The 26,280-nt window shown below is 40.7% G+C and overlaps 2 protein-coding genes across 6 annotated transcripts; one reads left to right on the forward strand and one right to left on the reverse strand.

Moving 5' to 3' along the window:
* The first annotated feature begins 968 nt into the window (after window positions 1–968).
* Window positions 969–5,681, forward strand: LOC119501387 (multiple epidermal growth factor-like domains protein 6). The gene is made up of 7 exons (XM_037791688.1): window positions 969–2,147; window positions 2,433–2,573; window positions 4,117–4,239; window positions 4,335–4,463; window positions 4,649–4,867; window positions 4,966–5,082; window positions 5,171–5,681. Exons 1-7 carry the CDS (start codon window positions 971–973, stop codon window positions 5,323–5,325), a joined length of 2,061 nt encoding a protein of 686 aa, XP_037647616.1. The 5' UTR covers window positions 969–970; the 3' UTR covers window positions 5,326–5,681.
* A 909-nt stretch (window positions 5,682–6,590) lies between these two features.
* On the reverse strand, window positions 6,591–24,480 carry phka2 (phosphorylase kinase, alpha 2 (liver)). Of its 5 annotated transcripts, none has more exons than XM_037755418.1 (33): window positions 24,135–24,480; window positions 23,914–24,010; window positions 22,174–22,332; window positions 21,302–21,349; window positions 20,283–20,451; window positions 19,961–20,043; window positions 19,212–19,292; window positions 19,014–19,112; window positions 18,779–18,925; window positions 18,624–18,677; window positions 18,271–18,393; window positions 18,065–18,160; window positions 16,928–17,035; window positions 16,659–16,737; window positions 16,211–16,345; window positions 16,009–16,118; window positions 15,784–15,928; window positions 15,433–15,511; window positions 15,197–15,351; window positions 14,944–15,114; window positions 13,604–13,716; window positions 13,384–13,520; window positions 13,108–13,270; window positions 12,611–12,690; window positions 12,448–12,526; window positions 12,242–12,371; window positions 12,049–12,150; window positions 10,988–11,106; window positions 10,769–10,792; window positions 10,163–10,216; window positions 8,579–8,812; window positions 8,302–8,502; window positions 6,591–8,221 (listed from the first exon to the last, which is right to left on the reverse strand). In XM_037755418.1, the coding sequence occupies exons 2-33, from the start codon at window positions 23,989–23,991 to the stop codon at window positions 8,048–8,050; spliced, it is 3,729 nt and encodes a 1,242-aa protein (XP_037611346.1). In that variant the 5' UTR covers window positions 23,992–24,010; window positions 24,135–24,480; the 3' UTR covers window positions 6,591–8,047. The 5 variants fall into 5 exon arrangements, with proteins under 5 accessions (XP_037611346.1, XP_037611340.1, XP_037611354.1 ...); XM_037755412.1 differs by having other exon boundaries at window positions 23,914–24,017; XM_037755426.1 differs by lacking the exon at window positions 10,769–10,792 and having other exon boundaries at window positions 23,914–24,017.
* Window positions 24,481–26,280: the final 1,800 nt, after the last annotated feature.

Raw genomic sequence — 26,280 nt, forward strand, 5'->3', positions numbered from 1 at the left:
TTCGGCTTCATGGGCCCTCAATGTTATACTGTAAGGGCCCCACCTGGAATAGTACAAAGCCTGTATGCAAAGGTCAGCTTAAAAAAACTCTCAGCTATTAAAGCAATAGTTTGACATTTAAGAAAATACACTTATTTGCTTACTTGCAGAGAGTTGGATGAGAAGATTGATAACACTCTCCTCAATCTTCTCATCTAACTCTTGACCAGAAAGTGAATGAGTGTATTTCCCAAAATGTCGAACTATTCCTTTAAATATGATTTGTAATAGTGGCTGTCTTCTTCATCACATTGCATTAACTATCCTTTATTCATTGATTCCAAACAGCAGTAGGTAGAAGTTCATCACTGCATTGTAACTATTTTTTAGTCATGTTTGAAAGTTGCTCTACAAATAAACTTCCCTTGCCTCCTTAAAGGAACAGTGTGTAGGATTTGGTGGCATGTAGTGGTGTGGCTGCAGATTGCAACCAACTGAGTACCCCTCCACTCACTCTTCCCTTTCCAAGATCATGGTAATGTGAGCCGCCGAGTGCAAAACCGTGGGAACGCTGTTCGCCTCGCTCACAGGCCATCCTTACCATAATAACATTACTGTAGGAGCAACGGAAATCAGACGGTCGCTCGTGGTACCACGGTTTAACAAGCGTGTCGTAGAACTACGGTGGCCTTCAGGTTATGTAAAAAACTGAAAGGCTCTCTCTAGAGCCAGTGTTTGGTTTGTCTGTTCTGGGCTACTGTAGAAACATGACGGACTCCGTGAAGAGGACCTGCCCCCTATGTAGATATGAAGGGCTCATTCTAAGCTAATGAAAACACAACGATTCCTAGTTTCAGGTGATTATACACTAATGAAAACAGTGTTATGAATATTATATTCTGCTAATAGATACCCCAAAATCTTACACACTGTTTCTTTAACTCTTTACCATTTTATATTTTTTCCTTTTTTCTTCTTGTTAGAGTCCGACATGATGAGCTCGGTCTCAGGCGTCAGTGTGCAAAAGCCAAACATGCACCAGAACCTGCAGACTTCTGTAGTTCTGAAGACCCAGCAACAATCCCACTACGACTCCCTCGCGAACACCGCCTCCAAAGAAGCCAACCTCAAATTTGGCTCGTCGTCTCACACTCCATCCCAGATGTCCAACAGCGAGAGGATTAAAGTGACCAACCCAAAGGTCCACCTGCAGCAGCATGTTCAGTTTCCCAGTTTTAAAGTCAAAGATGAAGTCCAGACAACTCAACTTCAGAAGGCAGATGAAGCCCAACAAGGAGCAGAAACAGGAAGTGGGAGGCACGGCTCGGAGGCAAAAGCGTCACAGGAGGAAGCAGAGAAGGTGGACGGATTTGGCTCTAAATCACATCTGTCTACTACTGTCTCATCTACCTTATCATTAGTGTCAGGAACAGAACAATCAACACCAACAGCCCATCCACCAGCTATCACTGCTGTCACATATACTGAGCTGTTTGCACCAACTTTACAACTCCAACACACGAAATCTGCTCTTCCTGTGCCCGGCAGTGAAAACGTGCTCAAGTTTGGAGAACCTGTCACATCCCAGGATGATGAAGCAGTAACAGGCTCTTCACAAACTGCCGATGAAGATCAACAGGCTGAAACTGGCTTCCGGTATCCTCCTTTGTCTCAGCCTGTAGAGTTTGTAGAGAATGAGGATCCCACAGAGACTTCAACATACACTTTATCTGCTTCTGTTTATTCAATTTCTATCAGTTCTTCCTCCACTTCATCACCTGCTTCCTCCTTATCAGCCCTCCTTCCATCCACTTCTGCCTCAAGTCCCAGCTCCACACAGTCCGATATGAAAACACAGCTGCCTAATGTTCATTCAAACACCTCCTCCACCACCACTGAGCCAAGATCTCACCGGACAGAACACCACAACGCCACCTCCAAACCACCTCCGCTGTCCCTGAACCTCAGCAGGCGACCCGTGTGCACATACCCGCCTGTGCCCGCTCACGGGACCTTCTACTTTCGTAATGTGGAGAATCCAGGTCCAAGAGAGTACAGACATTACATCCAGTATGCCTGCTACCCTGGTTATACGCTGGCTCATGGAGACGTACACAGCTACTGCCAGCAGGGGGACACCTGGAGCGGAGTCACACCTGTGTGTCTGGGTAGGTGCTTCAGAACTGTCTTTGATTCATTTGAAAATGCTGACAAGGAAAAGGGGAAGGTGTAATATATTGATTTGCCAATATACTGCCCAATCATTAATAGAGCCTGAGTTACATCCTCTGCTGTTGTTGCAGATTCAAACTGGGTCGTCTCCAGTCCTTCACCTCTCTCTGATAATGTTCCACCATCTAAAAGGACCCTGAATGTCCGCTCTGTTGTAACTGTTGTAATGACCCTTGAACTTGTTAATTGATCCGTCCTCCTTCCTTCCTGTTTGTCTCCAGAGTTGACACCTTGCTCAGTGAACAACGGAGGCTGTTCCCAGCTGTGCTCTCACTCCCAGCACCCTAACCAGACCCAGACCAGAACTCAGTGCCACTGCAGAGCTGGATTCACTCTGCTGGATGATGGGCGGACGTGTCGAGGTGAGCGTATTAAGGTATTTTTCTTCTTGTAACATTCTTCCTAAATCCTCTGCGGACGGCCCTGGGCTCCTCCTAATAACAACACAGCGTGCACTGAGGCGTGTTACAACACAACACGGGAGCTCCTTCACATGTTTTATGTGTTACAAGAGAGCTGTGAAATGTATGGCAACACGATCACCTTGTAGCACCTTGAAGGCTGACATTTACTTTATATATTGTCTCAAGGTTACACGTGCCTGTCATTTGTGAGGGCCATTAGTGGATTGTGTTGATATTATTTCTGAACAGTGTTATTATCAATGTGCACTTTGACAGATAGTCCTGTCCAGACATTGTGGTTTGACTGATTATAGGTTAGTTTCAGCCTGAAAATTCCACTGCAATGAAATAAGGCTTGTAATCATTCCTGTCTGACCTCACCTCATCATTCCTTTTGGTCCTCATCTCAAAAGATGTCATTTTGGATTCCAGTACTGTACTTAAGTACAATTTGAGGTACTTTTACTTTACTTGAGTATTTGAGTATTGAGACTACATATTTCTAATTTATTTTTATTTATTTATATTTATGTACAAATATTGGGTTATATATTGTAGCATTGTGTAATAATATAATAATAATAATAACAATAATAATACATAATTTACATGTTACATACTCATTTATTTTTATTTTTATTATTTTTATTTATGCTTTTATATAAGAGCAACTATAACGTCTGAATTTCCCCCTGGGGATCAATAGAATAAATTTAAATATTGTACTTTTTACTCCCCTACATTACTATTACTACTAGTTACTTTACAGATTAAGATTTTATAAATAAAACTCGTAATACATTTATAAATTATGCTACTGTGCTACAGATTAGATTAGTATATAAGTAATTAAAATGTGCTCCACCTCCACCAGCTTTAATATTTAAATACTGCTTATGTGTTAATGCATCAGTGATACTATTCCAATAACATGCTGTATATAATAATATAACTCTCTTGAAGGGACCCAACGAGTGCTTTTACTTTAATACTTTGCTTAATCTTGAATGTAAGACTTTAACTGGTAACCGAGTGTTTTTACAGAGCAGTATTGTTAATTTTACTTAAGTAAAAGTTCTGAGTACTTGATCCACTGCTGCAGAAAAGGCAGGTATGTGGAGAAACGTCAGGTTGGGGGAAATGGTGCTACTTCCTCGGGGCAGCGCTGATATACAAGCTGGCGGAGTCCTTTCTGCACCTCCTTGTTTCCTGTCTCTGAACAACAGGAAGTCAGAAAACATCTGCGTTATGGTTTGCTCATGACAGGACAAAACAGCAAGCAAACATGGAGACACATCAATGAGGTTTCAGATTCCAGCTCAATTGAGAGCGGCGGCGGAGATGAACACCTTTCATCTGCTGCCCGTCTCTTTCATCTCACTGCAGCTGGACTGTGTGTTTTATCACAGGAGTGTGTGCTTTATTAAATCTGTGTCCATTCAAACCAGTGAAAGATATGTGTTCTTTATGTATGTAATAATGATTGTTTGCATGTGTGTAGATTTAGATGAGTGTGTGGAAGGGCAGCACCAGTGTCAGCAGAGGTGCATCAACACATTTGGTTCCTATAAGTGCAGCTGTGATGACGGCTATCAGCCAGCTCATGACCAGACCTCCTGCACAGGTGTGTGTATGGCTGTGTGGCTGTGTCCATTTATACATTTGTGTCTCTTTATGTCGTTTACATCTATGAACAAAGTGTATTCTCCATCTTCCCAGATGTGGATGAGTGCCTGCTGCCTGCAGCTGTAACCGCCTGTGTGTTTGGCTGCGTTAACACTCCCGGGAGCTTCCACTGCCAGTGTCCTGCTGGCTATAGCCTTCAGACTGCCGACAGCCACTGCGATGGTTAGGGGACGCTCGCTGAACATTAGTGTGAACCATGCCGGGCTCTTTTTAGCTAGCAGCTCTAAAGAAAATGTGTTTTCTGTCAGTCCAACTTGGTCCCAGAGCCTTTACACTTATGATAATGTGACAATAAAAAAAAATAGAAAAGGTTTCAACTTAAGCCTGGTTTTCGTTTTCTTATTCAGATATAGATGAGTGTGCTGTTAATCAGGGACTCGGGCCGTGTACCGAGCAGTGCCACAACTCACCAGGATCCTACCGATGCTCCTGCTCGTACGGCCGTATCTTAGCCGGAAACGGGCACAGCTGCATCGCCGAGTGTCCACCTGGATACAGGAAGCAACCAACAACAACAACAACACCTGAGAATTCAACTGCACAAGCTCTCAGGGAGGAGTGTGTAGGTAGGAAGTAATAACATAAAAGCAGAAGGTGTATACCGTGTGTGTCCCTGTATTTCTCCAGAGAAATCATCAATAGATTCCTGTGTGTGTCCACACAGATATAAATGAGTGCCAGGAGGAAACGTGTGAGTGGCAGTGCATCAACCTGCCAGGCTCTCACCGCTGCATCTGCCCCAGAGGATACACACTGCAAACAGATGGACGACGCTGCAAAGGTCAGTGGGGTCATGCATACTCATAATGATGGGAAAGTGTATGTGGAACTATGTATTCTGACTGAGTTTTTCTCTCCCTCTCCTCCAGACATTAATGAGTGCAGTCGGAAGAATGGAGGGTGTTCCCACTTGTGTGTGAACCAGAAAGGTGTCTATAAATGTGCCTGCCCGGCCTCCCATCGTCTCTCCCCCTACAGCTGGAAGAAATGTGTGCCAAGGACAACAGCCAACACTGCTGGCTGAGCTGGAAGACACCTCAGTGAGGTCAATACATACATACTGGTTGTGAGTCTGTACTGTTTGTTGTCCCTCTTCATGTCTTCTCCATGTGAAGACACAAGAAGTGACATATAAGCAAGTATCACAACCATTTTGACATCATCCTCAAACTGTGGTCTTCACAACCCAAAGAACCCATGAGACTGGCTAACAACACATGGCTGTAGATAAGAACTCCCAGTGAATGGTTACATAATAAACATATGAGCTGGCTGTCCAACTTGTTAAAGGGGACATATCGTGAAAAATTCACTTTTCCAGTGCTTGTGCTCATACATTTGTGTATCTGGAGTGCCTACCAACCCACAAACTGTGAAACAAGACGACCCAGTCAGTTTTTTGTGGGCTGTCTAGATCAGAAAACATGTGATTCAACAAGCCATTCAGATTTGGCTCCCCTTCCTCTGTCACATGCAGGCTCATTAGAATAAATCTCCCACAGATTGCGAAATAACTTTGCAAAGGTGCAACATATTTTTTCTCACAAGCCAACTGGGCTTTTTCAGGAGGGTGTCTTCAAGAGACAAGCGCTAAAACAGAGCGTTTCAGACAGAGGGTGAATACAGATATATTCAGACAGACAGTATAAGAAAATAATGTGTTTTTGAACATATAGGCATGTAAAAGTGTTCTAGTAGAATTCCAAAATATCAGTATGAACCTGGAAATGAGCACGATTTGTCCCCTTTAAATAGATGTCAGCCATTTCTTCTTTAAAACTGTAATTTCCGATTGGTTCAGAAATGACAATTTAAAAAATGTTATTAATTGATCCATTTTAATTGTTGTATTTAAACATTTGTTTTCTATTGTGTATACATTTTGTGAACCAATAAACATATAAATGTATTGATGATAATTACTGTTTTTAGTCACTGACATAATTAATTACATGAAAACACAAAAGTTTGTTTTACCTATTATCAAGCAACGGGTTGCATCTTCTGTTCTATATCTATGTCTTCCAAAGTTTTTTTTTTTTTAAAGATTATTAGTGGGGAGAGGGAGAGAGAGGCCACAATTTTTATATAATATTGATTATAGCAACTTTAAATATGTGTAAGCAAAACAAAGTTAAATGAAGTCCCGCCCATAGAGCAACATCTGGAGCTCTGATTAGGCAGCTGCTGAGTGATGGCAGGATTCTGGCCAATCAGAGCTCCTCCTACTGCTGATATACAAAATGATATGTGGCAAACACTAAATAAATACATGAGAGGTTACCATCATTAGTCAAATGATTTTATTATTGCATGAACATACTTTAAAAATGTCATAATAAATATTTTTCTAATGGAAATGTTAAAATAACTGAACAGATATATTATGTTAAATAGGAGACCTGTATAATATGTTATAATAGTATATACTGTATACATATTAATTCTCTCTATTTTTGTTACAATTTAAGTAAATGGAAATATTTCAGGGTTTGGGTTAGCATTAAATATATCAACATTTTACTGTTTCCTGCCATTTCGCTTTCAAAATAAAAGCACTGGGATGAAAGTTATTTAAAACTTTTTTTTCCTTTCTGTACTCATCAGACATACAAAGACTCTGTTCAACATACTCCGGACCTCTCTGGTACTTAACCAATGTCTGGCTGCACTGACATTTCATTCTTTACGTATACATCATGCATATACTATATATATACATACTGTAGTGTATACCGTATAAAACATTACTAAGTACCGGCATTAAAGCAGACTTCTACACCAACATACCAAAAATAAACTTATATTCACTGTACGTTGAGGTACATGCAAAATGTTGACTGGCCATATCAGTAGGAAAACCTTTGGGTGACATTCATGTGCAGACGGATGGATTAATTTTCATTAATTGTACAAAACACACAACACAAAGACAAAAACATCTTGGCATTCAAGGAAAACTATGATTATTGTTCCCATACAGGTTCATATTGACATAAGACTACAGCTAAAACAAGTTTCAGTATCATCAACACTGAATTATAAAGAGCCTGAAAGATATCCGAGGTGAAACTGTTAATTCGTATACGCAAATTTATCATTTGTGGGGTAAGAAATTAGTAATTTGAGGGTACAAATTGTTTTTATGATTGATATATGATTTTTTTTATTTTTCCTGCATATTTAAGGTAATCTATTACAATAGAACAATACATTATTATATTATTAAATGCAGATAAAACAATAAAAAACAGAGGCAGAAAATAAAAGTACAAATTACTGATTTGAGGGGAATAATTTGTGGACAAATTACCAAAATGTTTACTCTGATAACTGCCAAGCTCTGTAGAATTATAAACTATGACATATTCAACTATAAGACAGTTAACTGTTTATATAATATTCTCACACACAACACCAAGAGCACAGAGATGTGCTAATTTTAATTTATATAAATGTGTGTTATTCAGTCCTGTAAACACACATTTGAGCAGCATGTTTCAGTAATAAATAAGTTCACAGTTCAGACTTGACAGAAAAAAAATAAATTCTTATATAGTGGTTTGAAACCAGCTGCCAAGGCTATGATGTTACACCAGAGTATGAGAGCTACAGAGTTTATTGAAGAGTAAATACTCACAAGCACCACATGAATAGTATGAGCTGATAATGAGAAGCTTTGCTGCCTTTGGCCCGATGAACCTTGACTTATAAAACATGTCTCTTCAGGTGTTCAGTCTGCTCTTTCACTGCATCAGGCAGCTGGAGCTCGGCAGGAAGTCCTGAACATAAGTGATCGTCGCCTTGGACAGGTAGGTCATGGTGCCATAGCCGCCACTGGGGGCGCTGTCATAGAAAAAGTTGCAGATTCCGGTTGCTGGGTCCTTCTCAAGGAAATAATCACTGGCACTGTGGGATTTCTGAGGATGCAGAGGTAGAACAGAGTCAACATGCATGAACATCCTTTCAAAATAAAATGTACCCCTTGTTATCTCAGTACCTGGTCACTGAGGAAGAGGTCATTGGCCAGATGCAGGATGCGGTCCACGTGGATAATGCCACCGATGCTGTCCACGTCCACGTCAGCTACCAGGCTTAGAACCATCACAGTCTCCACCAGCAGCTGCCGGTACTCTGGTTGGGGGACGTGGTTCAGGACGGACTCCACCTGCACCGCAAACTTGATCTCTCCCTCTGTCATCTACACAGAAAACACAGAGTTAAACACACACACACACTGGAAGTCCTGAATCCAGCTTTAGTCTGTGAGATGCTACCTCTCTCGTGGTAGATGACGGCAACACGTATCCATCGATGGACAGGCCGTGGCACTTCTGCAGGATCTTCCAGACCTTCTGGTAGAAACCCACTGGTACTCTGTTTATAGCTCCATCCAGCCTGCGTCTCCTCAGCCACTGGCCTTGCCTCTCCTCCCAGTGCAGCTGTCCGTCTCCTGGACCGGGGCCCACTGGGGACAGGATCCCACTGGGGGTGGAGGGGCTGCTGCAGCGCTGTGGTGAGAGAACAGGAAGATACTGTTGCACATATTTAACAGACCACTTTACGGATTTAAAACCTCCATGTATGTTTAAACATATTCCTCATATACACCATTACACTTGTCAGTAGTGTCTGTACCACGCAGACTTTTCAACACTATCACTTATTTGCATATAATTTCTTAAAAAATAACCACTGGAAACACTTTTAGTTGTTTGTTTATTTCTTCATTTCCAATTGTTGATGACATTTAGCTCCTGTTCCTATTTTGAGTTTGAATGCACTGTTATCATATATATTTAATGTAAAATATAATGGAGTCATCCTGGTTTCAGAGCTTAAAAAGAGAGTACTCCACCAATTTAGCTTAGTATTCCTATAACAGTTAAAAGAAAGGCTCAAAATCGATGCAGCAGAATCAGAGATACCTTCTCTTTTACTCCACACATAAACACCTAGCGCCTACATTACCCACAATACAACACGACCAACAACAGTTGGGTCTTATGCTGCCTTCAAGTGGGGTCGTGTTTACCGTGTTCACGAGAAGAGTCCATATGAACGCTCCCCTCTTGCGGTATTCACGACCTCGTAAGTGGAAATTTTCAGAAGGCTCTGAGTTCACGAGTTGTGACGTGTTTGTTGACGTCAGAAATGGCGGAGGCCTTGGAAGTTCATTTTTCGGTGCATAATTGTAATTTTAGTCGTATAAAGTTTTTCTTTGTAATTTTATAATATGTCTGAGGGAAATGTTGATATTCCCAACTTTCTCCTCTGTCATTATGCCACAAGAACCTTTGAACAACTTTTTCCACATATGCAGTCATACTCCCCAAGACCTGTAAACAGACTAAAAGTCGGTGGAGTTCCCCTTTAAGAAAATGATTAGCAGTGATATGTCTGAAAGGAATCAGTCCTCCGACTGCTCTGCCCCTGAATGCATCAACTGGTATATGGTGGAGAGCCTTTTTAAAAGATACAGCGTACTGACAAGCGTAATAGCATATGCAGGTTTGTCACACCACACGCACAAAATTATACTTTTAGCACTTATCTATAGTTACACAGTCCATGCAATCATTCATGCATATTGATATCATGCTCTATCACACTTCAGCAGACATATGAAAGGACAAGGCTGGTGTTGTTGCATGTTTTATTGTTATTAATAATTACTCTAATAAACAAGAAACAACGCCAGTCTTATCCTTAAATGTAGTGAGACACGTGGAATCTTTTAGCGTCGACAGAAAATATGAAATCTGAATGAAGAAAGATCAGTGTGCACATACTGTAACTACAGCAACCCTAAAGGAGGACAAACCAAGTTAATTGGAAGCAGATGAGGTGAAATGGTTTACCGTGGAGCGAGGAGAAGTGACATTGCTACTCAAGGAAAGGCCACCGCTGACGATCTACACATGGGTATGGATGACAGATGACAGAGGAAAGTTTGAGATGGTTCACACGGTTCTCACACTACAGTCAGGATGATTCTGCAGACACATGGAGCACAATGTTGCTGGAGATGTTTATAGCGTGAAATGTCTAATTCAACTTGTTCTGGGAAGCAAACTTACTTCTCTACGTGACTGATCACAAGAAAGACAATTCGGCAAACAAATAATGCCACTTAGAGCCAAAATGCTATCATGAAATGAGTAATGAGGGCGGGCTACTCAACAGCAGCTTAATCAAGGTCCGGATTGGTTCAGGAGCTCCTGAATTTGTAGGAACATTATTTAAAATGTAAAACCTTATTGACAGAGACAATTACTGCGTGATAAGAGTAGCAAAGCATGATCTCCTACTGATATGCGATGAAGTGAGAGTCGTTCCAGCTATGGAGGGCGCTGTGGCTCACAAAATGTTAAGAGCCAGCGAGGTGTATGAGCAGAGGTTAGCCGGCGGTTCGGTTGTTTAGGCTGACGTTAGAAACATGCTGTATATTATCAAACCCAACCCACACTGAGAGGCCGAGAGTCATCCAGCTGCAACCAAAAGCAAGAACACTGTTATTCTATTCAGATAGATAGATAGATAGATAGATAGATAGATAGATAGATAGATAGATAGATAGGTAGATAGATAGATTAAAGCACATGAAGCTCATGTCACAGCATATTTACAAAGATACACCCTGCTTATTATCCAGTTGTTGTTATTTTTTAATTTGTGCTGCCCACCTGTTTGATCTCACTCTTCAGCTTGTGTATCCCTGTGCGTTCATTCTTGGTGGCTCCAGTGTGGCCGAGTTCATGAATCGAGATGGCAGGACTCGTGGCTGTTGACTGGATCGGGCGCACTGGTGAACAATAGACAAAAACAAAGCAAAAAAGGCTGTTGAACATTTATTCTATAGCCTGATTCCAGTTCTCTGAATTGCTGGTTTTGCAGGTATTTGGTCATGAACCAAAGTACGGGACAAAGTGACATTTTGACCTGCTGGTGGCGCTAGAGTAAAAGTTAGAGGATCACCAAAGTTAGCAGGATTCAACCACTGGGGACCATAAATATATGTACCAAATGTCAATTGTCAAGATATTTCAATCTGTTTTCATTAGTGTATAATCACCTGAAACTAAAAATCGTTGTGTTTTTGTTAGGTTAGAATGAGTCCTTCATATCTACATAGGGAGCAGGTCCTCTTTACAGAGTCCGCCATGTAGCTCCGCCATATTTCTACAGCAGCCCAGAATGGACAAACCAAACACTGGCTCTAGAGAGAGCCTTTTTTATGTTTTTACGTTACCTGAAGGCCACCGTAGTTCTCTGACACGCTTGCGCAGAGTGCAAAACTGTGTTACCGCCAGCCACCATCTGACTTCCGTTGCTCCTAAAGTAGTGTTATTATGATAAGGATGGCCTCTGAGTGAGGAGAACGGCGTTACCACAGTTTTGCACTCGGCGGCTCACGTTACCGCAGTCTTGGAAAGGGAGGAGTGAGCGGACGGGAACTCAGTTAGTTGCAATCTGCAACCACACCACTAGATGCCACCAAATCCTACACACTGTACCTTTAACAACAGCTACTGCAGCTACAGTGTCGACAGAAAATTCATCAATTCCTAGTTCATGAATTTACCCGTTTTTTTTCCTTCTCTTACAGTTTTTTTCTCAGCTCTCCTCAATTTTGGTTCATTCTGATTTTTTTTCATTGAGTTCATTTCTTCTCTAAAATGATCTCTAACTACTCTCCCATAAATTAACACACACACATTTACTGTAAAGACAAAAACAGACTCACTGCTCCTCTCCACCCCAAACTCTTTGCCACTGAGGATGTGATGCAGTAGGCTTTTCATTCCAAAAGGACTCAGGCTCATCAAACTCTCAGACGCCTCCTCCCCTACAAACATGACACACAGTTTTATTATTTCATTGTGCAGGGTAGCTCGTGTATGTTCACAGTTGTGTGTAAGCATGCTTGGTTTTCCTACCAGAGCAGTGCAGACTGCGAGCCAGCTCAGTGGCCATCACCTGCATGATGAGTCCGATCCTGAGCCGGAGCATGTCCCCAAACAGAGCAGGCTGGGAGCGCACGTACATGGCTAGATACACCATGATTTCCTATATGACAAACAGCTAGAAGGTTAGTGTCTGAAAAAGAAGTCCTGTGGCGTTACGAAAAAGGTTCAAGAGTTACCTGTGTGAGTACAGCTATGCTGATGTCCTGACCGCTGGCCTCATAGATGAGAGTGTTCAACTCCTCGGGAGGAAGTGGACTGAAAGGAAACAGTGAGGAGGAAGAGTTGGTTTATGTGGTAACTAATTCAATAAACCCTTAATGTGAGCAAAAAATCTCTTACATTGTGATGACTCTCTCCCTGGGTTCAGGAGGTAGACCTACAGTCAGCTGCTTATGATGGGAAATCAGATCCGTGCAGGCCTGAGGAACATACAAATACACATTTTCATCATGAAATTATTTAAATTATTCTGTAGAGGAGACTCTTTTTGCACAACTTATATACACAAGTTATTCAGCAGGTATTCAAAGTGTTGCTCAGAGACACTTCATCATGGCTGAGGTTTGAAGTCAATCTTTATTCTAAACAGATCTGTACAGCTCTTTTCACTTTAAAAACATATATTTTGAATATTTTAAATTTATTTTTTCATGTCGTACACCAAAATACCAAGGCAAATTCCTTGTATGTAAAAACCTACTTGGCAATAAACCTGATTCTGATTCAATAAGTTGTGATGCAGTTTTTCTAATGGCCAATAGATGGAGGTAGAGCCTGATCCAGATGGGATCCAGCTGGGATCCAGATGCTGTGATAGAAAGTGACATCTCACTGACCTCAGCGAGGACCTCCACTCTCTTGCGTAGTATCCCAGAGATGTATCTAATGAGTCCCCACTCTCTGCAGGCTCCAGCTTGTACATACAGCTCCTCCAGCAGGGAACGCACGCTGACCCCGCCCTGCCCGGGACCTGACAACTCCACCAGCCAATCAGCTCCTCTGTTCATCAAGGAAAAACACAGGACGGGTCATTACAAAGGAATCGTTCACTTATTAGTGTGCCAAAGCTGACAATAAGCTGTGTGTGTGTGTGTGTGTCTCTGAGTCCGTACTTCATTATGTAAAGGATGTAGAGGATGTCAGCCTGGTCCTGCAGAGTCGGACACTCTTTCAGCTGCCTCACCAACGCCGCAAAGTCTGTGTTGCCCTGAGAGTCTCGAGGCAGGTGCAGGTCAGCAGCACTGTGGGACTAGCGAGGGATGTTAGCGTAAGACAAATACACTTCAGAGTAATACTGGAGTCACGAGAGAAACAAGGTTCTGCTGTGCCTACCGTGTGCTGCTTTACATGTGGGCCGTGCTGAGGTTGAGGAGGAACTTCAAGTAGGTTGAGAGTTTTGCGCCGTTTGCCCTTAACAGGAGTCACAGGAAGATACATGGAAGACTCTGAAATACACAAATTAAATCCGTTTTCAGTTTTCAATTTTTGAGATGCTGCCAATTCCTTTTCATTTCTGGTGTACTCAGTTTAACGTGATTTGTGTTGTACTTTTTTTTACCCCACTAAGACATTTCCTACATTTTCCAGTTAACAACACAATGGGCTTTTACTTTGTTGTTTTCAGCATCACATTAGATTTAGAGTTGGAAGAAGTGAAAGAGCAAGTTGAGTAAGAGGTTTAACATTTGAGGAAAAAAATCTAATTGTGCCCGCAACAGTAGCATATATTTATATTTTCTTCTACAGGTGGCAAGAGAATAAACATTGCATAACAAACAGATTTTTTCTCTTTCTTTTCCCCATCGATTTGTGTTTCTCCTTACCATAACCCAAACTCAGCCATAGCCATAAGCCAAATGAGTCATTTCTGCAATACCTAACTATAGCTTAACGTCAACCTATATTAAGCCCCAACCATGGACAGCAGCATTACAGGAACTACTGTTCAAAGAGGAAACACCATGGATGTATAGTAAGAACTGGATACTGGACCCCAAGACGGCACCTATTCCCTTCAATGAGAATTGCTCGCCTGGCACTTACGCCAAAAAAGTTTTCTAGCTTCTGGATTTACTTCCAGGGTATGTAGGCTTATTGAAAGAGGCTGGGAAACGGTCTTGAGCTAGGGGGGTATGACACAGGCGCAGCGTAACTGGAGCTGAGGTCGTGTGTTGCTATTGGCTCAATTTCAGCGAGAGCAGATCAGATTTTACTGCGCTTGTGTTGTACTCCAATGATATGATGCGTTGATGACATGTGACATCTTCTCTTTTCACCCTCCTTGGTTAGGCGGCCCACTGATAAGGCGCAGTAGTGTTTCTCCCACAAGTTCACGTTCAGCCCATAGACTTTACATTATGTTGACGTCACCGATTTTCTTGGCTTGAGGAAAGTTTTACAAATATAAAACCTCCATGTATCAAAAGTTCATAATTGAAAGAGTCATAATCGACCTGTGTACTCTCAACAGGTTTTACAGATGTCTCTTTTACAATGGTGGTCCATGGGGAAAATGCTTTTCGGGCCGCAAAGGGATTTTTGCACTGCAATATCGCGAGTGGCCACTGGAAAGAAACTGGAAGCAAGGCTGAGCGGCGGCACCATATCCAGGTCTTATTATACATCCATGGGAAACACACTTTGACCTAATCATTAGATTCCTGATAACTCACTGGGCATGCTCAGACCCTGGACCTGGGCCATAAAAGACAGGATGTCTCTGGTGGTGTGTTCAGCACTGAAGACGTGGTGCTGCCCACTCTGGATGGGAGGAAGATGGCACTTGGTGGTGGTGCTGTGGAGGAGCTGGGTGAGGTACTGGTCAAACATGTCTTTAGAGCCAGCTGGAGTTCAAAACACACAATTCATTACCTACAGTTCAATCAAATATGACTGAAAGGAACACTCACACACATCAGTAACTACCTGAGGGCCCACAGTTGTTATACTCCTCTCCATATTCATCACCATCCTCCTCATCCTCGTCCTCGAGTAAGCTGTCATCGTTCTCTTCATCCAGGAAGCTGAGGTGAGTGTGGAACGATGTGGTCAGGACACTGGAGAGGTCTGACATCTGCACCCTGTGATAACATATACCGTCATGTTACAGACATTTCAACACACTAACAGCATGATGTCCTGTGTTACAGGTGGAAACAGACCTCGCTCCAGCAAAATAGCCATCCTGTAGTTTCCTGAGGGTTGCTACGATACACGGGTCAATCCCATCTCCATCTTCAACTGGACATAAAAAGAGAATAAATGTTGTGAAGCGCAATTTCAAGATCACGGCTACATGTGTAGAAACCACATATTAAATGTTAAACCTTTTTAGACCTTTTTGGCCACAGTATTCATTGTTCCACCTTTATCATGTCTAAGTTATCTATTTCTACAAGCTGCTGGAATGTAAAATGCTGGTTAAAATTAAATGTGAGAAGGTTTCACACGTCAAAACTTCCATAAACACTGAAAACTAAATCTGTGAGACTGATTTGCTTTGGTTTTATTACCCAGCATGCTGCGGGTGATGGGGAAAGTGAGTGTGGGCCGTCCTGTCATCCTCCAGCAAGAGGAGAGGTAGGCCAGCTCAGTTCTTAACATCTCCACAATCATCTGGTTGTCCAGTGCCAGGTAGAAGTGGTGCTGATCTAGAAACTGGAGCACAGAAAAGAAACTAAAGTCAGCAGTATTCATTACTACCACCTCGTTGTTGTGATTATGAAGCAAGTGTATACCTGGGGGGTGAATATATAAGAGCGATTCCTGATCTCGTAGAATTTGGACGTTCCCAGAACTCCGATGTGTCGGTAGGGCCTACCGCTCAAATTCAGTTTCTTACAGTTCCCTGTGGTAATGACGCAAGATGTCGCTCTTATTATCACACAAAAGTACACACACATGCACACTAAAAGGAAAGAGCGCTTGGTGCTCGTTTACCCAGTCGGACATAGACATGGCTCAGGATGCGAGCAGGCATGACCCTGATAGGCATAACATCTGACATCGTCTGGACCCCGAACCCATGATCACTTAACAACTCCTGGATCTCCTCCGACTCTGCTACCACACATACTGACACACAAAAAGAAATACATTATATTCTGCCTCTATCAGGAAATCTGTATATAAACCAACATCAGAACAACATTAGAAAGAAGTCTTGGGCATTCTTGATATTTTTGAAGTTGTGATAAAGATCTACGAAAAAAGTAAACTTCCCTCTCCATTTTTTTATCCATGCAACAAACTTGTTTCAATTGAACATTGAGTTCTTCTTCTTTCTAACTTCTTGTACCTTATTTTCCCACTTTTTCTGAGATTCAACCAATCTTTTAATCCAACTTCTGGTCTGACATTTCCCTAAAACTAATGATCGATCACCAACCTTGTACCACAACATCTGGCTTGAAGTTTGTAGAGAATCTCCTGTTGAGGGGATCGATCTCTCCTGGTGCTAAAAAACCCTTAAAACAGAAAGAGACAGAGGCAAACAGTGGTTTTAGTGTATGTTTATGTTAACTAAAGAGATGTAGTTTGTATGGCTCCTGTGTACATCTATTAAAAGTGCCCTTTTTCCTCATGTACAATAAAAATCTACATTACTCCAGATTCCAGTGTTGCAAGCCAACATTAGAGGTGGTGTTCTGTGAATACCTCGGCCAGAAGACAGCTCACGATGTAGAGCGATTGTCCCCACATGTGCGGCAGCTGCCCCATGGCCACTCTGTCCACTGAGTGAGGATTGCCGTACTCCTCCTCCACCTGTTAGAGGAAAAAACATGTGCTCGTTCTTATTTGGTTGCCTGATATACAGGTACAGAGGTCAATATGCAGTTTAGTCTGATTTTCCTGACACTGTTTTATTGCCATTTGCAAAGCATGTCAACATTACACGCATATCTGTAGTGATGGCTGCATTTAGAGTGTTCAGGAAGTAAACAGGATAGAGGAGAGCTGACAGGCTCTGAGATTACTCTTCTAGTACCACAGTACAGTATGTATACTGGTAATGTGTACAAAATAATCCTTAGATTATTATATTATATATTATATTACTATTATAAATAGATGAAATAGTCTAAAAAATAGACCATTGGACATATTGAAATTTTGACCTGATGATGGCGCTAGCATGCTGTTAGCATGGCTGAAAACAAAAGTACCAACAATCAAGAATATGTAAAAACTATTTTGTCGTACAAAAATAAAAGAAATCAAGATTCATAGTAGATCACCACTACAGGTCATTTATATTAGGGCTGAATGATTTTGAAAAAAATATCTAATTGCAATTATTTTTACTGATATTGCAATTGCGATATGATGTGCAATATTAGAGGGAGTGATCATTTTTTGCATCATTATTCTAATTTTCATTGAAAAACATATCAAAATGATTATGGTGTGATTTTTGTAGGGATCTGTACCAAACATTGATGTTTTATTAAATCTGTAGAATATGATGTGTAGGCCAGGACATCTCTGCAGCACAACACTATTTAATTTAAAATAGTATTTTGACACACATTTCACCTTAAACAAATATTGCAGCTCCTGCCATTTGAAAATTGCATTAGGCCATATTGCGATTTTGATAAAATGTTGATTAATTGTGCAGCCCTAATCTATATAAGCATAATATAACAGATTAACTTTAATGCAATGCAGTCCTGTCATCTTCATGAAACAGTTGATCTCATATCTTTCATGCAGTTTCTTCAGACTGGTTTGTAGGTTTTCTGCAACTACAATATGACTAGAATAAAGAAGCATAAATGGCATCTGCCATACCTTGTCACGAGGTACAGCATAAAGTTCAGGCAGCAGTTTGATGCCGTTCTTCCCTCTGATCAAAATGCCTTCCAGCGCCTCACGGTACTCCTGCACCTGAGCAAAAAGCACACAGTCATTTGTTCATTATTACATCTGCAGCACGAAGCGACTCCATCACTGTGTGAATACAATAGAGACTGGAACAGTATGTTTAGTTTTATTACCTGCACTTGATCTCCAGCAAAGATACCGTCCAGGATGAGGTAAGTCCAGAACACGGGCCACTCACATTCGATGTTCTCAAACAGCTTGAGCTCTGCAGGATCGTAGTGCAGCCGAGACGGGTCCTAGTCAGAAAACAAAAAAAACGATCTCACAACAGGAAAGAAATCATACTAAACTACCTACAGTATGACATCCACGCAAAGGGTGCACTTCATGTCTCATTTCATACTTTAGGTGTTGAGTGTTTATCTCTAACACTAACATTTATTCCGTCCTTGCTGCATGATTTCTACAGCAATTAAATGGATTATAAATCCCAGCATTTAGAGAATAATATCTTAGATTATCTTACCTCTTTAGGACAACGATATCCATCCCTGATGAAGCGGCAGCAGCCATAGCGACCCTGAAGGGTGGAGATGTTAGCATGTTAACTGACTTACATGTACAGGGAAAAAGAGTCAAGGGTAAAACACTGAATTGTGTTTCAGAGTGTGTTGACTGTACCTGTAGTTTGCTTATGATTTCGGACTTAGTGATTGCCACCAGCTCCGCATCCTCAACAGCAAAAGCAGGGAAGGAAATGACAGACAGAAGGCCGGCGTCTATCTCCTTTGAGGTTGAAGCTCTGGGCAGCATGGAGCACAGGATGGACTGAGGGAAAACACACAGACATGCTCAGCAGAGGAAAGATGAGGAGCAGAAGAGATGCTGAGATGATTGAAGGCAAAGCCAGAGATACCTGACAATGTTCCACTTCATCAGGCAAAACATGGATGACTGACTTCGGCCCTCCGTGGGCACCAAAAAGATCCAGCTCATCTATGGCCTCCAGAGCTGCCTGCAAACACACACATCCATGCACCAATACACACTTTATACACTTTGATCTTTATATACTGTATAGTATATCATAAATACTGACAATAACAACCTGTACCTTAGCAATTCCTACAGAGCTGCCATTGAGCTCGGGGATGCCTTGGTTGGTCTTGTCACCTCGCTCCCACATCCCATAATCCTACAGGGGGGATAAAAAGGTAGAGACATCATTTCTTTCCAAATTGCGCGACTATAACAGATCAGATTCACGATGGATTGATCGATGGATCGATCGATGGATCGATCGATGGTCGATGCAGGAGAACAAAAGTTTTTGACTTTTTTGTATTCCACGCATTCTTCTTCCTTGTCATAAACACGGCGCCTACATTACCCAGAATTCAACTGGACCACTGGCAGTTCAGTCAGAGATTCAGTTGTGTTGTGCTAGTGGCTGTTAATGTAGCCTCAAGCAGAGATGAGGAGCAGGCTACAGTAAGCTCACTTCCTTCTAACTCTACACCAACAGATTTTTTTCATTTGAAAACTTGTAGTCTTCAACCAAAGATATTCTTAGTCGACTAACACTCTTACGATTTTGTCGACTAATCGATTAGTTGATTTAATCAACAGATCTGTAAAACTGAGTTTCTCCACAAAGAATCACACAAAAGTGTTTACTAGAGATGTGCTCATAAGTTTCTTAGAAATAAGTCATTCAGCATGAAAAAAAGCATAAAAAACGACTAATCGATGAAAGAAATCTTAATCGACTAAAACCAAAATGACTGATTAGTCGACTAATCAATTAAGAAGGGGCGGTCTTACTTGAAATCAAACTCCCAAACCTCTGAAAATGTTACTCACCGCCACTTTGTAAGCAGCTTCTATGTAGAAGACCAAGTTTTGGATGAAGGCCACCTCATCCAGGTTTGAGATGATGCGAAGACCTGCGTGACAACGTGACACACTCAGCAACCAATTCATGGCTAGGTACGTTTACTGTCCCTCTCGAGGACCTGCAGCGCTCGCCAGAAGGGAAACTAACCAAGCAGGGAGGGTGCATTACTGTTGCTACAGTGTCTTGTTTTGATACTATGGCAGAGTCAGACATTTTCAAATCCAGTGTCAGAAATGTGCGGCATCTTTAAACCAAAAGTCATCTTTAATGGGTATTGGGAAACGGTACCTGAGGCAGTCATCTGAGCCAGCATCAGCAGGTAGATGGAGGTGGCGTCTACCTGGAGATGGCCCCACTGGTCGTCCCCGACAACCGTGGCACAGGTAGGAGTATCGTATTTGGCATGCAAGCAATCCGTTGGGCTCTGGGTGTGTTTGAACTTCTCCACCTTGGCCACCTGATGACACATGCAAATATGCAAATATGTAAATATGCAAATATGCACACACTCATATCAGTCCGTGGCCTTTTGTCTGGGCCAGAAGGGACCAAATAGGGATATTAGCATAAAAAGTCAGACTCCTAAATGGTTGAAGTTTTTCTTTTTTGTTGTTTTTTGTTGTGTTTTTTTTCAGAAGAGAGAGATGGGGGATGACATGCAACAAAAAGCTCCCAAAATACAGATATCTGCTTAAAAATGATCTCAAAAATGAAAATGAAACGTTAATTCACTGTTGGATAAATCCCAGGGAGTGTGACTCCCACTTATGCCCCATATCCTAATGTTGATCACACACGGGACAAAAGGCTGACATAGAAAAGAATAAGCCGGTTATTCTTGTCTCTGTTTACATGATTAGATCATAATAAGGGTTTCTCATTGCTGTTTCTGACTCCTCAACATCACAGTGAGTCTCCAGAGTAATGTATCTAGGCCTACTGATGAAGATTTCTCTTTGCTTTATGGCTCTCCGAGCACTGCGGCATTTTAGCACTCTGCTGTGAATTTGGCATCTTTGTCGTATTTCCAGTAATGGAAGATGAGAGTAACAAACAACACACAATGTTAATGGAGCCGGGCTTTCACTATCACTTTCACTTCAACATGCAGATCACCAACATATTGTTAATTATTAGCAGATAGTAGCAGACTGTGGTCAGTAACCCGGAGAAGCTGTTTACATAAAACAGACTGTTTAAATACCACAGTGCCGCAGATAACATATTGTGGTTTCTCAGAAACACACATATTACGATTATCGGATTATGATGTTTACATTTACACATACATAACAGCTGCGTCTTACCTGTCTCATCATGCACTGCAGAAGTCCCTGCATCAGTTTCACTACACTCTGCCAACAAACAAGAACATCAGTAAGCTACAAAAATCAAACAAAACGTCACTGCAATCCAAATTATTTGCTATTTTTAGTAGAGGGTAGCAGAAATCACAAATCACTTTGCTGATTCTAACCGCTCCGTTCAGTTCAGTTCAAAAATTCGTAGTCACTGACTATGTGGTTCGATCACTGTTTTTCCTGAACTAAGCGGTCACATAACATGTCAGAAAATGAATGCATCACCTTAGTACATGCAACAATAGGTGATGGTTAAATTATTAAACTGTAATTAATCATTTTTTATTACTGAGTAATTAAACATTGCATTAAATGTATGGATTTATTGGCAATCATTAAATCTAGAAAACAACTCAAACTCACAAGAGCTAAAAGTGATGTTTATAATTTGCTTACTTCCTCTGACTAACAGCCAGAAAACCAAATTACATAGTTTGGAATAATACAATATATATATGAATAAAAATGTCCAATTTTATGAAGTTGTAACCAGCATATCTTATTTTTCATTTCATACACAACAAATTGGTTCTCTTTTAATTATTTCAATCAGCTGGCTGATTAATGAACTTCCTTTAGCACTGATGTAATTGTTTTAACAACATAGATCTGTACCAGTTAACATACAGTTCAATGTTTTAAACATCAATTTGAAAATTAGACATTTTGGATTAATGTGATATAAAACTACAGTTGAGTAAACTAATCAAAAGAGAATGTGAACTGCTTGCTACTGTAAAACATGTAATCCACCATATAACAGGTAGAACAAACAGATCCTGGTGTGAACATTAACCCTCTCTCTGTCACAAACACACCTGCTCCAGTTCGTAGGCCTTGGCCTTGTCTTCATCGCGGTCTGCGTTCTTGCGGTAGGCCATGCCCAGCGCCCACACGGACAGGACGCTGTACACATTGTCCCTCACCCAGGCGTCCTTCTTCTGGGCGCTGGCGGGCAGAAGTCCCGTCACTGGGTTCTGAAACACACACACACACACACACACACACACACACACACACACACACACACACGCACACACACACACACACACACACACAGGGGCTTCACTTTAAAGTGTATTTAATAATACAGATATTTACAGTATAATATACTGATACTGATACTATAATATACTGTAGTTGTTTCAGTTTTTGGTTAAAGAGAAACCAAACCTCCCCCCTTGCATATTCATGCTGTGTTAAGGAGAGTTGGCTCTGTTTTCTATCAGCTGTGACCCCTCTGGGTCGCAGCAGACGGCTACTGACTGTTGACGTGCTGATAGATAAAGGTGCATAGTTTTCCGGTCCTCAGCCTATTCCAGAGGCTGAACTTTGCTCACGTCTTGTTTATTTCTATGCAGCTCAATCCGGTTGAGGCTCAACCTATACAGGCTACATAACAGCTGCATGCCTGGCATACTTCTGCAGGACAAAATAGAGGATTTGAGTAACAAAACTAGACATTTTCCATAATGATGATAATGCAGTGGTGGAAGGTTCAAATTTGAGGTACTTGTACTTCAACTTGCTTATTTCCATTCTATGTTGCTTTATACTTCAACTCCACGACATTTTGAAGGATAATATTTTACTCCACAACATTTATTTCACAGCTTTAGTTGCTTTGCGTATTCAGATTATATACTTGTGGTATAAATCCTTTGAAAGAGTGAGAGTGCTGTATAAACGAGTCCAGAGTCAATAAGCACTATGTGCTGCACAGTACCAACATATTCTTCTGGGAAAAACTCCAGGCAAGTACACAGCGTTTGGCTGGAAGAGGAACTACTTTACCAGTTAACATAGCTTGACCACTCAATGAACCTCATCCAGAATCACAATGTAACAATGCATTAATGTATTTTTCCCTCTATGTCATAAACTATTAATACAAAAATACATCATAATAAATGATGATGTATTACTATAGATTAAGCTACCAATTAGTATGTAAAGTAGTACTTTTGTGACACTTTTGCAATGTATATACTGTAAATCTACTGTTACGGATATGTGCAATAACATATGCTGATCACTCTGTGCAATAATTATATGATGCTGTGCAATAATTATGTAATTATCTGATGGACACTTTGTGCAATAATCTGGCAAAACTGTCATCTCATCAATATACATATTGTATGTTTTATTTTATATTGTATTATCTTTTATATTTTTTATATTTATATTGCACTATCTCTTTTTTTTATTGTATTATCTTTTCATTAGCACCAATGGGATTGCCACAGTCTAATTTAGTTGTGCTACACAATGACAATAAAGGGCTTGAATCTTGAATCTAGTTCAAATTAGCCCTACCTTTACTAGCTGTAACATTAGAGTGATGCTTACATGGTAATGCATCACTAATGATATAATATATATTATTTTGAAATGGGCCATGCTGCATAATAAGTACTTTAAGTATATTTGTGTACATGCACATTTTTGTAAGTATAGTAAATGCAGGACTTTTACTTGTAGCAGAATATTTCTGCACTGTGGTAATATTATTGCTGCTTCTCTCCTGTTATCCTGCCACACACATCTGGACTCACCTGGTGTCTCAGGATGGTCTCTTGGACCAGCCTGGCGTAGCCATCCAGCCTCACTCCTGAGTTACTGCGGCTCCTCATCCTCACTGATCACTGATCACTGATCACTGCACACAAACAACACAAGTTATGTCTGAACAAGTATAGCCTAAAGGCGGATGTGTAAAGATGACTTCATGGTAAATACAACGACTGAATGTAGCTTAATGTCGGAGGTAACTTACCCCGCAGGAGTTAGTGATCCATCCCTTCAGTCCTCCAGTCCTCCAGTCCTGCAGCGCCGGGTCTGATCTGACAGCTTCACCGCTCTGCAGAGGCTGCTGCTCGGCTACAGATACAGCCTGCTAGCCGAGGAGCTTCCGGTAGCATCCAGCTGTTTTTGACGACACTTACATTAAACTCACGCACCTGTATTCACACTCACTCACACGCACAGCCAGGTGTTCCGGTCAGACAGCTGGATGTGGAGAGTCAGGTCTGACAGGTGCAGTAGGTGAGGTTACACAGAAACAAGAGTGCGTGTGAGAGCTACTGTACATCCATCCTGGAAAACGAAAATACATTATGTTCTTGCTGTGTGATTGTTTGTCGACAGGGGGCGCCACATGACCTCATTAACGCTCTTTCTCTTTCCAAGGTTTCAGGGCACAACTCAGATATGTAAACAGGAAGAAACTTTCCCAAAAAGCTGATTTGTATCGCACCTTTTCATACAAATGAAGTGCTTCAGGAAAAAAAAAAAAAAAAAAGTCAAGTGTCAACAATTTAATTTATTTAAAATATATTTACTTCTTTTAGGATGGCATTTTTTTAATATTTTATTTGTATTGTTTTTCCATCACAGAAAGACAACATACACATAGAACAATAAAACAAAACATAAAACAAAACTAACAAAACATAAAACATGGAAGGATATAGATTGCCCTGTCTCTAAAAAGTTTTCTTATTGCTATCACTATATTCAATGGTTCATTCCCTCATCTTGTCGTTGACATGTAAACAGAGTCTGAAATTAAGTTTTTTCCTCACATGCCACTGTGGCAGGTCACTGAACATTTCCACCGGACACTCCTTTTTTTTGGTCTGCCATGTCTGAAATCTATCTAGAAGGCTTTATTATGTTAAACACTGAGTCAGCGGTACCAGACAGTAAACATATGAAATATATAATGTAACCTTAATCCCTTTGTTGTGCAGAGGGGGGCTTATTTCAGGACATTGAAATCTTATTATTATTTATTTATCTTTACTTCTCTATTTATCTGTATCTATTTCTGTCTTTGTGCTGCTGCAACACCCACATTTCCCCTTTGGGAATCAATATAGGGTTGTCTTATCTCATCTCATCTCATTTCATTTCATCTCATCTCATCTCATCTCATTTTATCTTAATATTAATCTCTTATCTTAATCTGTTTTATATCTTAATAGTGTACATTACTTTAATGTTACCGCTGGTAAAGGTGGGCCTAATTTTATGTACTGCCAGGTAGCTTGTGAATGGGAGTTTCACCTTATCTTAACCTACAATAATACATTAGAATGTATCTATTGATTATCTTTTTCCATTGTTAATCTTAATCTGCCAAGTAACTAGTAATTTAGGTTATCAAATAAATGTAGTAGAGTGAAATGTAACCTGCAATATTTGTATCTGAAATGCAGTGGAGTGGAACAGAAAATATAAATACTTAAGTAAAGTACATGTAAAATTTAGTAAATGTACTTAGTTATAGTGTGAATTTCAATGGAAGATATCAAGCTCAACCTTATGGAGAGCGTTTGGCTGGAAGACTGTTAGTGAGTTTTTTATTACACCTGCTCAGAAGTCTCATCATTCAGTCTCCTCCAGCTGCTGGAGGAACTGTGGCTCCCAGGTAGCCAACCACTATCACCTGTTTTGGGCCTGTCCAAAAGTAAATTCTTTTTGGCGTAAGATTTACACAGAATTAGTTACTATATTTGGGACTAACATAGCTTTTAAGTGGGACGAACTCCTGTTTGGTCTTCTACTTTCAACATCTACAAATATTAAAACAAAATACTTATTTGGAATATTGAGTGTAGCTGCTAGAAAAGCAATTACTATGAAATGGCTTAAACCAGATACCCCATCATTAGACAACTGGTATGATGTAATTTATGAAATATTTGTAATGGAAAGAATTACTATCTCAATGAAGCTTCAAGAAACTAAATTTGAGGAAATTTGGAAGGAGTGGAATAAGTATTTCCCCCAAACGCCCTTCTTTTGTTTAATTTTTATTTTTCTTCTAAATGTAATTTTTTTATTATTATTATTTATTTTATCTTATTTCACATGAAAAGCACCCCATGTTCTATTTGTGTGTTCTATAATTTCATTGT

Source organism: Sebastes umbrosus, chromosome 2, assembly GCF_015220745.1.
Source record: "Sebastes umbrosus isolate fSebUmb1 chromosome 2, fSebUmb1.pri, whole genome shotgun sequence".
In the NCBI taxonomy this organism is placed as follows: Eukaryota; Metazoa; Chordata; class Actinopteri; order Perciformes; family Sebastidae; genus Sebastes; species Sebastes umbrosus.

Excerpts from the sequence above, each read along its gene's own strand:
- phka2 (XM_037755418.1), bottom strand. The coding sequence starts at position 23,991 with ATGAGGAGCCGCAGTAACTCAGGAGTGAGGCTGGATGGCTACGCCAGG. Across the intron at positions 11,107-12,048 it reads GTTTGGGGTGGAGAGGAGCA|TGCGCCCGATCCAGTCAACA; the intron begins GTGAGTCTGTTT and ends ATTGTTCACCAG. Across the intron at positions 8,503-8,578 it reads CGTCATCTACCACGAGAGAG|ATGACAGAGGGAGAGATCAA; the intron begins GTAGCATCTCAC and ends TTTTCTGTGTAG.
- LOC119501387 (XM_037791688.1), top strand. The coding sequence starts at position 971 with ATGATGAGCTCGGTCTCAGGCGTCAGTGTGCAAAAGCCAAACATGCAC. Across the intron at positions 2,148-2,432 it reads AGTCACACCTGTGTGTCTGG|AGTTGACACCTTGCTCAGTG; the intron begins GTAGGTGCTTCA and ends GTTTGTCTCCAG. Across the intron at positions 4,240-4,334 it reads TGACCAGACCTCCTGCACAG|ATGTGGATGAGTGCCTGCTG; the intron begins GTGTGTGTATGG and ends CCATCTTCCCAG.